Here is a 17,018-nt window from a genome sequence, read left to right as displayed (position 1 = left end):
TGGGTATCTGGGTGTGCGGCTGAAGAACATCTTGATAGGCAGTTGCTGGCGTTGTCTTTTCATATGCGTGAGGAGGCTTTTGTAGGGTATTGCCATCTTTGATCATATCCAAGAGTTGCACCTTCTCCTGGATAGTAAGCATCTTCCTCCGGCACTTAGTTTTATTGTCAGAAGGCTTAGAAAAAGCAGCACGTTTAGGAGCCATTGTGGGGCTTAGATAAAAGTTCTCAGAAAGTGCATGCGTAGTGACGTAACTGAGGGATCACTATAGTCTGTTAGCTCAGTTGGCTTTTGAAGTTGTACACAGCACATGAAATAAAGTACAGGCAGATATCATCACTCAGCATATCCCCTTTGGGTCACCAATATAAATTTTCATTTTTTGAACATGTTTAACATTACTGGTGAAGAATGATGAGCAATAATCTGCCATGAGTATTTGAATCAGATTTCTCTGTGCTTTGATCACAAAACCATTTTGTTTCTCTGTTAAGGTGAACACCATTTATCTGTAGCTTTTATTTAAAGCGTCTCTTAGTAACATTACTCAAAGAACAGAATTAACATTAGGGTGGCACATTGCTTAGTGCTGCTGCCTTATCACTTTCGGAGTCCAGGATGTCATTCTTGGCCTTGTGTGGAGGTGTATTGTTTCTCAATATTCATCTGCTCCCTTTCTCTCTAGATACTTTCCTCCCATGTAAAAATGACAGGTTAGTCTTTTTTATTTTATTGAAATCACACAACATTCCATACAAATAGATCAATTTTACAAGAATAGGACAGTAAACAAATCAACCTCCACCCCTGAATGACAGGTTAGTCTGATTGAAAACTCTAAACTGGCACAATATGGATGAGTGGAGTATACAGCGCAAAGGATTGTTGCCCCATCTAGAAATGGTTCCTTCCCAGCACCCAAATCTTCCAGGTTAAACTCTGCTCAACTATGAATCTATATTAATGTAGTTTCAGAATACAGAATCAAGTTCAGGTTTATGGGTATGTGTATATAGTACACAGTGTACATGGTATAAGGAAATTCTTCTTACAACAATGACAATAATAACAAAATTAATATTAAAAAGACAGATGTCTGCAAGGAGACATACATTGCCAACACTGTCATTTAAAAATATGGATTTTTCTTTTATAGTACTAACTAGCAGAATACCCGCGCTTCGCAGCGGAGAAGTAGTGTGTTAAAGAAGTTATGAAAAAGAAAAGCAAACATTTTAAAAATAACGTAAGATGATTGTTAATGTAATTGTTTTGTCATTGATATGAGTGTTGTTGTCATATCTATCTATTTATATATATATATATATATATATATATATATATATATATATATATATAATAGCATATATATATATATATATATATATATATATATATATATATATATATATATATATATATATATATATATATATAGCAAAATACCTGCGATTGGCAGGAGAAGTAAAAGAAAAGGAAACATTTTAATAATAGCGTAACATGATTGACAATGTAATTGTTTTGTCATTGTCATGAGTGTTGCTGGCATATATATATATATATATATATATATATATATATACACAGACACACATATATAAACATATATATACATATATAAAATATATATATATGTGAACATACCCGGGCACAGACAGGCGGACATCTTGTTTAAAACAAACCACCACACGTTTATTTACAGTATTTTACAAACAATGGTCACAAAGACCCCCAAATAATGGTCACAAAGACCCAGTTCAGTGCACAAAACAAACCCCAAACAGTCCTGGCCACAATGCCTTGTCTTGGACGCCTCCACTCTCCTCCTGAGCTTAGGTCCTGCTTCCACCCGACTCCAGCCTCGAATGAAGGGGAGGCGGCCCTTTATAGAGGACCGGATGAGCCCCAGGTGTTCCCGGCAATCCTCTTCTGGCCACGCCCAAGTGTGGCGGAAGTGCGGCTGTCCTCCCGGCTGCTCTCGAGGCGCCGTCATAAATCTTCCCCAGCACTTCCTGGTGTGGCAGGAGTGCTGGGGAAACTAAGTCCCAAGGCATTGGGCCTCCTGGCGGTGACCACGGGCCCCTACAGGGAAGGGCTTCCATACCCTTGACCCGTGGCCCCCAAAGCAACCCAGGCGAACCCACGTGATCCAGGCAGGGCTCTGACCCTTTTCGGTCCCTCCTGGCGTCCCGGCGGGTCATGGCCCCTGGCATCCCTGACAGTGCCCCACAGCCAGCGAGACCTCGTGGGTAAGGCGACCCGTCCCATGAGGGCAGCAGAGCCCAAGCGGGTCCCACTCGAGGATAGCGGGTCCGGCCCGCACTCCCTAGCAGGGACAGGGCGGAGACACAATCTGAGCACCAGCCCATGGTGCATCCTGTGCCTCGCACAGGTTGTGCTCCCCTTTACCGGCACCCGAGGCCTCCTCGATCGGCACCCCTCCGAGACCTCCGCCCCTTTGTTCCGAGCCACTCGTTCCCCGTAGGCTCCTCCAGCTGTGGCGCACCTGCGCACCAGCAGAGATCATTCCGCAGACGGCCCGACATCAGAGGGCTGTTCCACCAAGAAGAGGTTCCTTCAGCTCGCCGGGGTCCGTCCCTACAAAGAGAATACAGGGCAGAACGCTGCCAAAGCACCCAGCTTCGTGCCATGCGAACAGCGTTCTCCCTCAAACACCCGGCACTTGCCTGTCGGCATCCTCTCCGCGGCCTCCATGTCCCTCGATGATGGAGCCGCCCGGCACCTCTCGCGCGCTCTCGCCGGCCTCAGGGATTCCCTCTGCCGCTCCAGAGGTGGCCAGCCGTCTTAGCGTGCACCAGCAGCAGCGTCTCACACGTGTTGGAGGCAGCACCCAGCAGCAATCCTCCCTTCACTCTGGGGCCTTGGCGGCACGCGACTTTGTATTAACAAACACAAGCCCCTTTCCGATCTGCGTCCCTTTCATATCGGAGGAATCGGCACCCAGCCTCTTATTCCTCCGTTCACTCTGGGGCGCCATGGCGGTTTGAGACTCCTTATGGAAATGAAGGCGCTCTTTCCCGTCTGCGTCCCTATAATCTGGCGCAAGACCGCAGCCGACTCGAAGGCGGAGCGCTAGGACCGGGCACTTAGCAGCCCGTGTCCAGTCAGCGTCCTCTGGACTCCCCCTCGCCCAGCGCCACAGCCAGCGGCGCCTCCTGTCGGGAGGGCTGCTTACTCGGAACTGATCGTTATCATCACAGCCTTTTTCAACAGACCCTCCCGCATGCTGTATGCGAGGTGGCTGTACTCACCGTCTCCGCTGTACCTCTCCGGCTGGAGATTCCAGCGTCGCGCCGTCTCGTTGTTGATTGAAAGCGTTCTCAGCGCCGCGAACGCTTTCCTCTCCAGTTCCAGCACCTCAGCCCGGAGGCACACATAGCATCTGTAACACCGCGCTGCTCTGTGGGCTGAAGGGACAACCCCAGCTCCGCCAAAGCAGCCGGCAAAGGCGGGAAGTGAAGCGGCGGAGCCTACCTTTCTGTCAGCCTCCAGCGCCAGCCACTTCCTGTGGGCCTTCTCCTCCGGCCCAATCGGGTCTCCCCTGCCCGTGATGGACATTCCTTGGTCCCGCCTCTCTGCAGTCATCCGGCGCCCGCCAAGACACACCGTCCAATCGGCCTGTCAGGGGAGGGACTTCTGGTCAGCGCCATCTTGCCTCCCCTTCTGCGGTGGCGGCGTGCCTGCCGGCAGCCTTGCTGTTGCCAGCGCTTTGAGCTGCAGCGTCTCCTCCTCCACAGCCCTCGCGGCTGCCGCCCGCGCTGCGGGCCCGCAGACCAGCATCGCCTGCCATCGGCGTGGATCCGGGAGGTCCCTGCCTGCAAAGAAAACCGCCCGGTCCCTATGGGCGGCTGCGCTAGGCAGGAACTCACCTTCCGGACTCGTCAAACCGAGGACACTTCCTCGGCGTGGCCTTTCTTGGCGCCATGCGGTCCCGGGCGCCTTCAGCAGCGGCCTGCTCGTAGGAGACCGCTGCACTGCGTTGTAGGCCGCCACCTGCCGCATCAGGAAACATGGCCTTCCTGCGGACCTGGCGGTCCGTGGGGTTCTTTACCCAGCGGGGCTGTGTGCGCAGCACCAGCGGCGCGTGGGTGGGGTCCCCTGCTGCGCCGGTCGTCCACAACAAATTTGTTATATACAGGTCCCGCCTTGAAACAGGCGGAGCATCCTGCCGACTCGCCAGATGTGAGCGCCACCCGGGCACAGACAGGCGGACATCTTGTTTAAAACAAACCACCGTTTTATTTACAGTATTTTACAAACAATGGTCACAAAGACCCCCAAATAATGGTCACAAAGACCCAGTTCAGTGCACAAACAAACCCCAAACAGTCCTGGCCACAATGCCTTGTCTTGAGCGCCTCACTCTCCTCCTGAGCTTCGTCCTGCTTCCACCCGACTCCAGCCTCGAATGAAGGGAGACGCCCCTTTATAGAGGACCGGATGAGCCCCAGGTGTTCCCGGCAATCCTCTTCTGGCCACGCCCAAGTGTGGCGGAAGTGCGCTGTCCTCCCGGCTGCTCTCGGGCCGTCATAAATCTTCCCCAGCACTTCCTGGTGTGGCAGGAGTGCTGGGGAAACAAGTCCCAAGGCATTGGGGCCTCCTGGCGGTGACCACGGGCCCCTACAGGAAGGGCTTCCATACCCTTGACCCGTGGCCCCAAAGCAACCCGGGCGAACCCCACGTGATCCAGGCAGGGCTCTGACCCTTTTCGGTCCCTCCTGGCGTCCCGGCGGGTCATGGCCCTAGCATCCCTGACAATATATATATACACATATATATATATATACATATATACATATATATATACATACATATATATATACACATATACATATATACATATATATATATATACATATACATATACACATATATATCTATACTAATAAAAGGCAAAGCCCTCACTCACTCACTCACTCACTCATCACTAATTCTCCAACTTCCGTGTGGGTGGAAGGCTGAAATTTGGCAGGTTCATTCCTTACAGCTTCCTTACAAAAGTTGGGCAGGTTTTATATCGAAATTCTACGCGTAATGGTCATAACTGGAAGCAGTTTTCTCCATTTACTGTAATGGAGATGAGCTTCAACGCCGTGGGGGAGTTTAGTGTGACATCATCACGCCTCCCACGTAATCACGCAGTACATAGAAAACCAGGAAGACCTCAAAAGCGCTCAAGAAAACATGCATTATATAATTGAGAAGGCAGCGAAACAATAAGAAGCGAGCGAAAGTGACATATACAACCATATTCATGAGTTCTGCTACTTCGAAACAAAGCCGATGTAAACCTACACTTTAAATTAAGTTCATAGACAGGCTGCGCTGGCGTTTGTAATTTAGTGCCTGCCCATATAAGGCCGTCCGTCAGCGGCAATCAATAGCAAACTGCCACGGGTAAATATTCACGGGTGAAGGAGTGTGCTTATGGAGAGGAAGATGAGATGGTCAGGGTGGTGTTTGACACAAACTCAGCGAAACTGCGAGAGAAAGTTTTAAGTGTCAGGACTAAGGTAACATTAAATAAAGCTATGGACATAGCACGAGATGGCAAAAGCACAGCTGGGAACCTTCGATGCAAGTACACCGAGTGGCTCACGTGAACTGGCGCAGTGCACAGATAAAAGCAACAGTTCCAAAGAGCTGAACAAAACCGAATTACACAATTGAAAAGGCAGCAAAAATATGAAGGCGTCTGATAAGCATATTCATAAATGCAGCTACTGTGGAAACAAAGCACCGGTGGAAAAAGTCAATGTCCCGCTAAAGGAAGACAGTGTAAAAAACCTGTGCATGCAGTGTGTCAGGTCTCAGATAAAGAAGAAGGCGAGCTGTTTATTGATGCAGTAAGAAGCGAATCGATGAATGAAACCTGTCATCTTTACAACGATTGACAAACACGGAATGTAACTTGAACACAACACATCCTACAAATACGAACCTGATTGAAAGAAATAATGATAATCAAATCCTTGATGACAGCAACACTCAGTAACACTCACAAAACAAATACTGTATATTGACAGTCATGTTACGTTATTTTTGAAATGTTCCCTTTTCTTTTTCTACCTTTTTTAACACACTACTTCTCCGCTGCGATACGCTGGTATATATATATGTATATATATATATCCCGCTCTACATACTCGAATAATGGATACTTTATTCGCCATCAATGAATGATTGTTTTGGTAAAGCCATACTCAGTGTATTCATTAGATGAACGGTAAAAAAGTAAGAGCGAGGAGGATGACTCATTGAGGCATGCAGGCTGTAGTTGGCGGCCAACTCTATCTGAATTAGCGATCACATTTGAAAAATATATATCTTTTCAAGTTCTATTTAGTCCATATGTGTCAAACTCAAGGGTCAGCGGGCATCCGCCCGGCGTGTAATTATATCCGGCCCGCGAGATAATTTTATATACTGTATTATTGTTATTAAAGCCCGGGTATATGAAGCGCTGGTAACACAATAAACTACAGATCCCATAATGCAGCGCTTCAGCTGCCTTGCCGCTTACTACAGTTATTGCGCACTGAGTTTGCACGGCGCTTTGGTGACTTTGAAGAACAAAAAAAGTCCGTCTACATGCGGCTCGAACCTTGTGCATGTTTGGTAGCACATATCTGTGTGAGAAGCTCTTCTCAGTGATAAAGACTAACAAAACAGCACACAGGAGTCGCCTCACTGATGACCACCTGCAATCCATCCTGAGAATCTCCACAACACAGAACCTCACACCAAACAGAAACGAACTTGTGGCCAAAAAAAGATGCCAGGCGTCCAGCTCTAAAATGACATATGAGCAAAGACAACTGAATGATTTGATTTGTTATTGCACGTAAGAGCGGGAGTCAAACGTTTTAACAAACAGCGTATTGCACTGATACGAAATAGCTGTGTGTGTATATATGTAGATATGTATGTATATGTATATATATATGTTTATATATGTGTGTGTGTATGTATGTAGATATATATGTATGTATATATGTGTATATGTATAGATATGTATATATATATATGTTTATGTGTGTGTGTGTAAATATATATATATATATATATATATATATGACAACAACACTCATCACTCACAACAGTGACAAAACAATTACATTGACAATCAGGTTCGTTATTTTCAAAATGTTTCCTTTCTTTCATTGCTTCTTTAACACACTACTTCTCCATGGTGCTGGTATTTTACTAGTATATACATATACATACATATACATATATATATATATACATATATATATACATATACATATATATACACATATACATATATACATATATATACATATATATATATATACACATATACATATATACATATATATATACATATATACATATATATATATATACATATACATATATACATATACATATACATATATATATATATACACACACACACATGTATACAACATATACATATCTACATATATACTGTATATACACATATATATACAAATCTACATATATATATCTACATATATATATATTAGGTGGGACTCTATTAAAAATTAATCCAATTAATTAGAGGCTGTGTAAGAATTAATCTTGATTAATCGTATGTAATCACACACGAAATTTGCCCCAAATCGCAAATGTTTTTTTTTAATTTAAAAGGGTTTTAGTGGGCGACAGAATCAAATAATAGACATGGACATGAATATTGTAAACTGAGGCTGATTTAATTTCTGAAAAAAAAAAAGCCTTTAAACTGCATTTGAATTCAAAACAGAAACAAAAATATCATCCCTGGTTAAAATTGGGCAGACTTAAAATAAAGTGGTAGTTTAAGTACTTTAAGTACATTTTCAGAATAGTATTGTCTTTAAATAATAATAACCAAAATTTCAACATGCAGTTTTTTCTTAAAAATAAGTCAGAAACATAAAAGGTAATTTGACCAACTTAATCTTTAAACTCTGAGTAACATTAGCCAAAATTATTTTGTACATTAGACTACAACAGTGTGATCATTGAACATTTTGTAATTAGATGTATTTAGAATTACTAACGGTCACGGAAGTCCAATGATCCCCAGTAAGAGCCACAAAGTCCGCTTTCTGTAATGCATCTAATTTTGCTTGCTTTTCAGTGTGCACAAAACCATGCTTTTATCAAGGCTTCGCTCGGGTAATGATCAGTCGTAGGGAACGCGCTTTTATTCCGACTCTAACATTTTTGTAGCTGTGATGTGTGCATCAGTGTAATGGATGTACCAGGAAATCATGCATTGACAAAAGTTCCCGTTTGCTTGGAATTGAAAGTGTGATTAAATGCGTTATTTTTTTAACGCGTTATGTTGTACATGCATGGAAGCTTCTCAGCTGTGCTTGTGCTAATAAAGGGAAACATTTTAAAAATAACATAACATGATTCTGAGTTAACCGAATATTTTTTCATACGTCCAAAACCAAGGAGATGCGAAGGTAAAATGAATCGGGTAGCGCGTACATAGTCAGTACATCCCCTCTCGGGAATCGAACCTTGAATTTCGGCATTAGAGACGAAGACTCTACAATTGCGCCACCGCGTGTGGCTTATCTATGCGAGAGTATGTACTGTAGATCGGGGTATATATATACATTTATATATATATATACCCGCGTATCGCAGTGGAGAAGTAGAAGTTATGAAAAAGAAAAGGGAACATTTTAAAAATAACTTAACATGATTGTCAATATACAGTAATTGTTTTGTGAGTGTTATTGAATGTTGCTTTCATCAAGGATTTGATTATCATTATTTGTTTCAATCAGGGTCGTATTTGTAGGATGTGTTGTGTTCAAGTTACATTCCGTGTTTGTCAATCGTTGTAAAGATAAGAGGTTTCATTCATCGATTAGTTCCTTACTGCATCAATAAACAGCTCGTCTTCCTCTTTATCTGAGATGTGACAAACTGCATGCACAGGTTTTTTACACTGTCTTCCTTTAGCGGGACATTCACTTTTTCCACCGTGTGCTTTGTTTCCGCAGTAGCTGCACTTATGAATATGATTGTATGTATAAGACGCTTCATATTTTTTTGCTGCCTTCTCAATTGTGTAATTCGGTTTTTGTTCAGCACTCTTTCGAACTGTTGCTTTTTGTCTGCGCATTGCGTCAGTTCACGTGAGCCGCTTGGTGTTCTTGCATCAAGGTTCCCAGCTGTACTGGTGCCATCTCGTGTAATGTCAGCTAAGACCCGGCACTTAAAAGTTTCTCTCGCAGTTTCAATGAGTCTGTGCCAAACACCACCCTGAACATCTCATCTTCCTCTGCATAAGCACAGTCCTTCACACGTGAATATTTACCGGCAGTGTTTGTATTGGATTGCCGCTGATGGACGGCCTTATATGGGCAGGCACTAAATTACAAACGCTAGTGGCAGCCTGTCTATGAACTTAATTTAATATAAACTTACGGTTCACGCCGTGCTTTGTTTCTGCAGTAGCTGTACTTATGAATATGCTTGTATGCATCATTTGCTTCTTAATGTTTTTCTGCCTTCTCAATTGTGAAATGGCGTTTTGTGCTCATCGCTGTTTGGAGTTCTTCCTTGTACTCTACGTACTTACGTAGGAGGCGTGATGATGTCACACGAAACTCCCCCACGGCCATCTCTAACTCAACTCCATTACATTATATGTAGAAAAATAGGTTCCAGTTATGACCCTTACGCGTAGAATTTCAAAATGAAACCTGCCCAACTTTTGTAAGTAAGTTGTAAGGAATAAGCCTGCCAAATTTCAGCCTTCTACCTACACGGGAAGTTGGAGAATTAGTGATGAGTCAGTGAGTGAGTGAGTGAGTGAGTGAGGGCTTTGCCTTTTATTAGTATAGATAATCATTATTTGCAGCCATCAGCTGTCCACTGCTAGACAAAAGCCTCTCTTTCCCCACTAGGAACACTTTTGGTATTCTGCGTCCAGGTTTTTCTAGCAACTTTCCTTATCTCATCCACACATCTTGAATTTGGCTGCCTCCTTTGTCTCTTGTTATCTCTACAAAATCAGTTTAAAACCTCTGCAGCACTAATACCCACATTTGTATATTATTTGCTTAAACAATCAAGCAAGCCAACAAAACATAATGCTAGAATGTATTTAAAGCAGGTACTTTATTTACCCGGTCTAACCTGTCTTTATATAGAATATGCTACCGTGTCTGTTCGTATCTGTCCAGAATATTAAATCACGTGTAGCTCGCAAACCGTTTGACCTAGTGACCTGAAATTTGGTACACATATACTATGTGATATCTACTATCCGCTTTCGGGGTGACGATTGACCTCCAAGGTTATTCCTCTTTTTATTTTTATTTTATTGTAGAATCAACTCTTGGCAACGACCAGCTGGGCAGCCATGCGGCACATGCATAAGGACGTGCTGTTCTTATCCCTACTGTAGATAACCTGAGGATAGTTAGGTATTTTGACCTAATCTGTTTGCCGTACCTGAGTATATATCTATATACGTTTGTGTGTTATATACGTCATTTTGTTCTATTGAGTCTCGGCATATAAGTTCGCTGTTCCTTTATTAAAGCCAAGTTAACTAAACAACTGCTTCATCATTATTATACTGGTGATCATAAAACATGGTGTCAGAAGGGATTGAACACGTACTTCTGTAGTTAACTATATTTATTTTTTCTCGTCTCAAGTCTATTTTGTGGGTGCATTTTGTCTCCGGAATACAGCGGACATGGCGGAAGGATTCAGAAGGCCCGACACGCTTGTTTTCGATGGCAATGTTGCTGAAAATTGGCGCATTTTTGAGCAAGAATATGACATTTTTATAGCGGCGGCACACTCTGACAAGCCAGCGCGCACACAAGCCTACATATTGCTAAATTTAGCAGGCCCTGAAGCTATACAACGGGAGCGGTCTTTTGTTTACGCGCCAGAAGTAAGAGAGCCCGGCGATGGAGGACGAGTCCTTATTCCTGCAGAATCGAAGGAGGATCCTGAGTGCCTAAAAAGGAAATTCAGAGAGGTGTGCAGCCCACTAACCAACGTTACTATGGAAAGACACAAGTTCAACACACGGAATCAGAGGACTGGCGAGACTATTGAATCCTATGTAAGTGATTTACGGATTAAAGCAAAAAGCTGTAGATTTGGTGATTTGAGTGAAGAATTAATAAAAGACAGACTAGTTTGTGGCATTAACAATGACAATTTAAGGAAAGTGCTACTGCGTGATAGTGATTTAACGTTAGCGAAAGCCATATCTGTCTGCCAGATTCATGAGATGACTGAAGAGCATAATAAAATGCTTGCTTTTCCTCAACAATCCGTGACAAATGTTGAAGTGCTCCAGCCTAAATTTACAAGAACGTATAGAGGAGATAAGATGAAAATACAAGGAGACAGGTTTGAAACACAGCAACTCACTAACTGTAATAACTGTGGGGGAACTCATGCTGCAAGAAAGAGTAAATGTCCAGCTTTTGGGCAGCAGTGTCATGCATGCAAAAAGTGGAATCACTTTAGAAAACTGTGCAGAGCCATTCAGCCTACTCAAAATGCAAGACACAGACAGTCAGTTTATCATGTAGAACCAGACCAAGCCTACGACAGCGGAAATGACACATTCCACGCTGACGGAATAAATCTACAATATGCAATCCATGACTGATGTGCATATGGAACACAAAGAGGAAGTTTTTGTCACTGTGCAGATTAATGGGAATCCTATCGAGATGAAATTGGACACTGGTGCTAAATGTAATGTACTTTCCAAGAAAACAGTTAATTTTATAAGAGCAGGTAAACAAATAAAAGTGCACTCCAAGTCCGTTAACTTAGTAGCATTTGGAGGCAGCAAGATTCAAACTTCTGGTGTAATTAAGCTGCGTGTTTTCTGCATGGACAGTCACATGTGCTATTATTCTTGTTATTAATGAAGATGTTCAACCAATACTGGGACTAAATGCGCAGAGAAATGGACTTGTATCATTCAGCAATGACGCTCACCAACTGAGCATGTCTGCAGATGACTTATCACAACAGCTTATCACAGAATACAGCGACTTGTTTTCTGAAGAGCTTGGAAAGTTACCAGTCACCTATCGTATGACATTGAATCCAGATGTGAAACCAGTAGTTCACCCAGCACATCGCATCCCCTTGGCCATGAAAGACAGAGTCAAGGCAGAGTTGGACAGGATGGATAAATTAGGCGTCATTATTCCCGTCTCAGAGCCGACTGACTGGGTATCTTCTATGGTAGCCACCAACAAGAAAGGTAAAGATGAAACCAGGATATGCATAAATCCTCGAGATTTAAACACAGCTCTGAAAAGACCACACCATCCTATGCGAACAGTAGAAGAAGTGGCTGCATTAATGTCACATGCTACAGTATTTTCTGTTTTGATGCTAAGAACTCTTTTTGGCAGATATCATTGGATAAGAAATCATCCATGCTAACCACTTTCAGCACTTGTTTTGGTCGTTATAGGTTCCTTAGAATGCCTTTTGGTCTTAACGCTGCCAGTGAAGTATTTCAGCGAGCCATGGAGCAGATATTTGCTGGGTATCCATGTGCTATCATTGTGGATGATATACTTATTGGTGGACGAACCATGAAAGAACACGACGACAACTTGAGAAAAGTTCTTAACCGTGCCAGAGAAGTAAATTTGCGACTAAACCCACTAAAATGCAAATTCCGGCTGAATCAAGTCAATTATGTTGGACACATTTTCACAACCGAAGGACTTAAAGCAGACCCTTCCAAAACAGCCGCAATCAAAGAGATGCCAGTTCCAACGGATGTCCAAGCCCTGCAGAGGTTTCTGGGGATGGTTAATTATCTTGGAAAATTCATTCAAAATTTCAGCCATTTAACAGCTCCTTTGAGACAACTCACACACAAGGACGCTGAGTGGATGTGGGACACACAGCATCAGACTGCGTTCGAGGTACTTAAAAAGCACATGTCCAATCCACCTGTTTGTCATATTATGATGTTAGCAAACCTGTGACACTAACATGCGATGCATCACAGTATGGTCTTGGTGCTGCTTGCTTACAGGATGGACAACCCATAGCGTATGCCTCACGTACTCTGACAGACACTGAAACCAGATATGCTCAGATAGAAAAAGAGCTACTGGCTGTTGTTTTTGCATGTACAAAGTTTCATGACTACATCTATGGCAAGCCTGTGATCATAGAAACAGACCATCAGCCATTGGTCACCATACTAAAGAAACCTATTCACGTCGCACCAGCCAGATTACAGAGGATGTTATTAAGGCTCCAAAAATACAACATCACACTCACATATAAATGCGAAAACAAATGTATCTGGCTGACACATTGTCTCGTGCTCCCAGCGGATCTACTTTCCAGCAATCTGAAGAAGAGGACAACTTTGATGTCATGACGGTGAGCTGCATTTCTTCTTCACGCCTGGAGGAGCTTAAAGGACACACAGCTAAGGATGAGACGCTGCAAGTGCTCAGCTCATTCATCAAACATGGTTGGCCACAACGACTCCACAACCTTCCCATGACAATTCATCCATATTTTCCTTTCAGGGACGAGCTAACTGTGGATGATGGCATAATTCTTAAAGGTTCCAAAGCTGTGATCCCAAAATCATTGCAAAGAGATTATATCACCATTTTGCACAGAGGACATTGCGGTGTAGAAGCTACTAAGCGGAGAGCAAGGGGGATCGTTTTCTGGCCATTCATGTCAAAAGACATTGAACAAACAGTCACTTCTTGTTCAGTGTGCAACAGCATTAAACCTCACCAACAAAAAGAGCCACTTCATTTGCATAAAGTTCCAGATCTTCCTTGGTCAACTGTGGCTACAGATATTTTTGAGTGGAACTATCAGCAATACTTAGTAGTAGTCGACTCATACTCAGTCACCAGCAGTCCAGAGTATCCTCAATCCAATGGACTTGCTGAAAGAGCGGTGCGCAGTGCTAAACAGTTCATGGAGAAGTCACACAGGGATGGTACTGACGTATTTCTCAACCTGCTGAATCTTAGGAATATTCCATGTGATGCTTAACCTAGGTTCCCCTGCAGAACGACTTCTATCCAGGCAAACTCGAACTACACTTCCAATCACAACCAAGCTGCTTGAACCGCATCCCCGTGAATCTAAAAGAGTGAAAGCCCAACTTCTCAACAAGAGACTGACTCAGAAAGTATATTATGACAGATCCAGCAGACCACTTTCACCTCTTGAAGAAGGACAAGTAGTGAGGTTACAAACTACACAAGGTTATAACCGCACAGGTGTGGTGAGGGAACTCTGTAAAGAACCTAGATCCTACATGGTACAGTCAGATGGGAACACTTACAGGAGGAATCGTAGACATATATTGCCTGTATCTGAGCCTGTTAATGTTCAAGAAGACACTGATCAGCATTATTATAATGGACTGCACGATGTTGGTCAAGACAATGATGTTAAACAGTTCGAAGACGACACTCATGTTGAGAGCTCTCCTGATGTTTCGCATTCTCCAAAATCTTCTAAAAGTGATGATGTTTACAGGACACGCTTTGGTCGTGTATGCAGACCAAATCCAAGATATAAGGATTAATTGAGTAATAGTTAAAACACAGAATTTGTTCAGGTTTGATATTTGATCCAACAGTAACTGATGTGTATGTTTAAGTTAAGTTTTGTTTGAGGTAATTTTTAGTAGTGATCATATTTTATTTATACAGCTTAAATAATATTTTGTCAAATTTATTTCTTCCATTTCCTTGTAAATTTAAATGTTCATAAGGACCAGTAGTCTTCACCTTTAATGTTATAATTATTGTTATATAATATATATTAAACTTTATATCCAGTAGGGACGTACTAAAGAGGGGGGATGTAGATAACCTGAGGATAGTTAGGTATTTTGACCTAATTCGTTTGCCGTACCTGAGTATATATCTATATACGTTTGTGTGTTATATACGTCATTTTGTTCTATTGAGTCTCGGCATGTAAGTTCGCTGTTCCTTTATTAAAGCCAAGTTAACTAAACAACTGCTTCATCATTATTATGCTGGTGATCATAAAACACCTACCACCTTAGCGGTCACTTCCCCTACCTCTTCATATCATAAATCATTCTTGAGGCAGATTGAAGACTTAAGTGCCAGCTTAAGTGAAAAATTAAAGAAAACGTACTAAGTAATTGCAACACAAACACTGACTTAATTAGTTGTAACGCAAAAAGATGCCGATGAAAGAAGAGAAGAAGCGGGTCGCTAGGGTGGAGAAAAGAAGAGCTGCTCAGGAAGCAGCAAGCGTATCAACCTCTGAGCAAACAAATGCTAAATGTACAGAGAAAGAGGATGAAAACTATAACTGCTGAAGTCAAGTGTATTCACTGCACGTTATCGTGCTGTGTGCCGTTACTGGCAAGTATAATAATAGCGAAAAAAAACGTCAAAAGGCTGTTTGGAAAGTTATTTCACGGCTATAGTGAAGTCCTCTGACATCTCTTAAGATCAGTATGGCAGTGACAACAAATTTAAGAACAGAAGTGAACACTTACAGTGTTCAGAAGGAAGGCTCGGATCACCTGCAACTCGGAATTGAACCAAGTAAGTTAAGAAACTAAACGCTGTATGCATATAGTCGTAAGGTTCAAGCATTTGAACTTCTAACACTACAAAGTGTGCACAGAAAACTCAACCACTAAATTCGTAAATTTTGCTGCTACTAATATAATTGTGGTTTCGAAATATTCTCGCCATATTTTGCAAGACTCGTTGCTAAGTGCAAATGTAAAATATTAGCGAAAGGAACGTGACCTCAAAAAAAACACTTCAACAACGGATTACAGTTTACCAAATCAAGGAATCGCAAAGCATGCCGGATAAAGCCGTTGCTGATCAACCTACCTCTTCCGTAGTTTTGATGACAGACAGATGGCTTTTCCATCCACACATACAGAAGAGTTATTAATCCCGCCCTCCAAATTGGAGAGTAACCAATAGAAAAGTAGAAGAGGCGGTCTGTCGCCTAGCTTTAGTTAAGCTTTCGGCTTTTTTCTGTTTATTGTTGTTGGGAGCACTCTACTGAGTGCTTAGGTAATTGTTTGGTCAGTTTAGGTTTTGTTAAACTGTCATTGTGCGAGAAGATTATTGGTTAGGAAAATGAGTCTTTCATTAAGGTATTTTTTCATTTTTGTTCTTTTTCGTATGTGTCTAGATTTTATATTAAACGAGTGTGAGCAGATTAAAATCTTTTTCCCCTAATCTTATGGATCAGATAATTTTAAAAAAGATTCTTCGTTTTTGAGCTGAGCAAGTAAAACAAAGAAAACGTAATGTATTACGTTGTCTTTTGCCTTATGATTGTCAGTTGTGATTTTATTTAAAAGGACGAATTTGGATTCTTCACTGTGGTGAATGCATCAGTAATGAGATGACATTTGCACGAATGACTGTTTATACTTAAGCAAAACACGTTTTTTTAAGAAATTCTTATGATTGCTAATTATCTCGTTGTAATGAATGTATGTGCGAAATGATTGATTAGCGTCCCACACAGGATTTGTTTGATTCTTGGGAACTTTGCGGTTTCAGTAGGCTCTGGTTTCGCGAGAACCAAGTAACTGCAATAGGAGTGGGCAGAAACTGAATTGATGAATGGCCATTAAAGCTGGTCGTGTGGTTTTTATCTGCAAAGGAATATAGTTTAGTATTCAGTAAGGGTTGTAGTAATTGCTGTTAATATGGCTATAGATTGTTTACATAGATTGTCGCAAACATTTTTATACGTTTTAAGGTTACGTTTTTATATTTGCGGTTTCCCTAATCCCAGCCTTCTCCTCCTGATAGAATAAAACATTTCCAAAAACTTCACTATTTGGAAAGGATCCCTCTATTTTGTCATTATGCAAATGGAAAAAACGTATTTGATGCTTGTCTTAAAATTATATATTGAGGATGTGTGTTCCTTTTAACGTCTTTTTGAGAATAATGTTCTGGTAAATATGTGTTGTTTTAATTTTG

At 42.1% G+C, this 17,018-nt stretch overlaps 1 protein-coding gene across 1 annotated transcript in view; it reads left to right on the top strand.

Moving 5' to 3' along the window:
- The first annotated feature begins 16,012 nt into the window (after window positions 1–16,012).
- Window positions 16,013–17,018, top strand: part of cetn3 (centrin 3) — an 11,171-nt gene continuing 10,165 nt past the window's right edge. Inside the window, exon 1 of the mRNA XM_039759327.1 lies at window positions 16,013–16,174. Within this exon, the coding sequence (XP_039615261.1) occupies window positions 16,158–16,174 (17 nt within the window). The 5' untranslated portion in view covers window positions 16,013–16,157. The remainder of the gene's footprint in view (window positions 16,175–17,018) is intronic.

The sequence above is a fragment of the Polypterus senegalus genome, chromosome 7, assembly GCF_016835505.1.
Source record: "Polypterus senegalus isolate Bchr_013 chromosome 7, ASM1683550v1, whole genome shotgun sequence".
Lineage (NCBI taxonomy): Eukaryota > Metazoa > Chordata > Cladistia > Polypteriformes > Polypteridae > Polypterus > Polypterus senegalus.
This window is presented reverse-complemented; position numbering and strand designations above follow the sequence as displayed.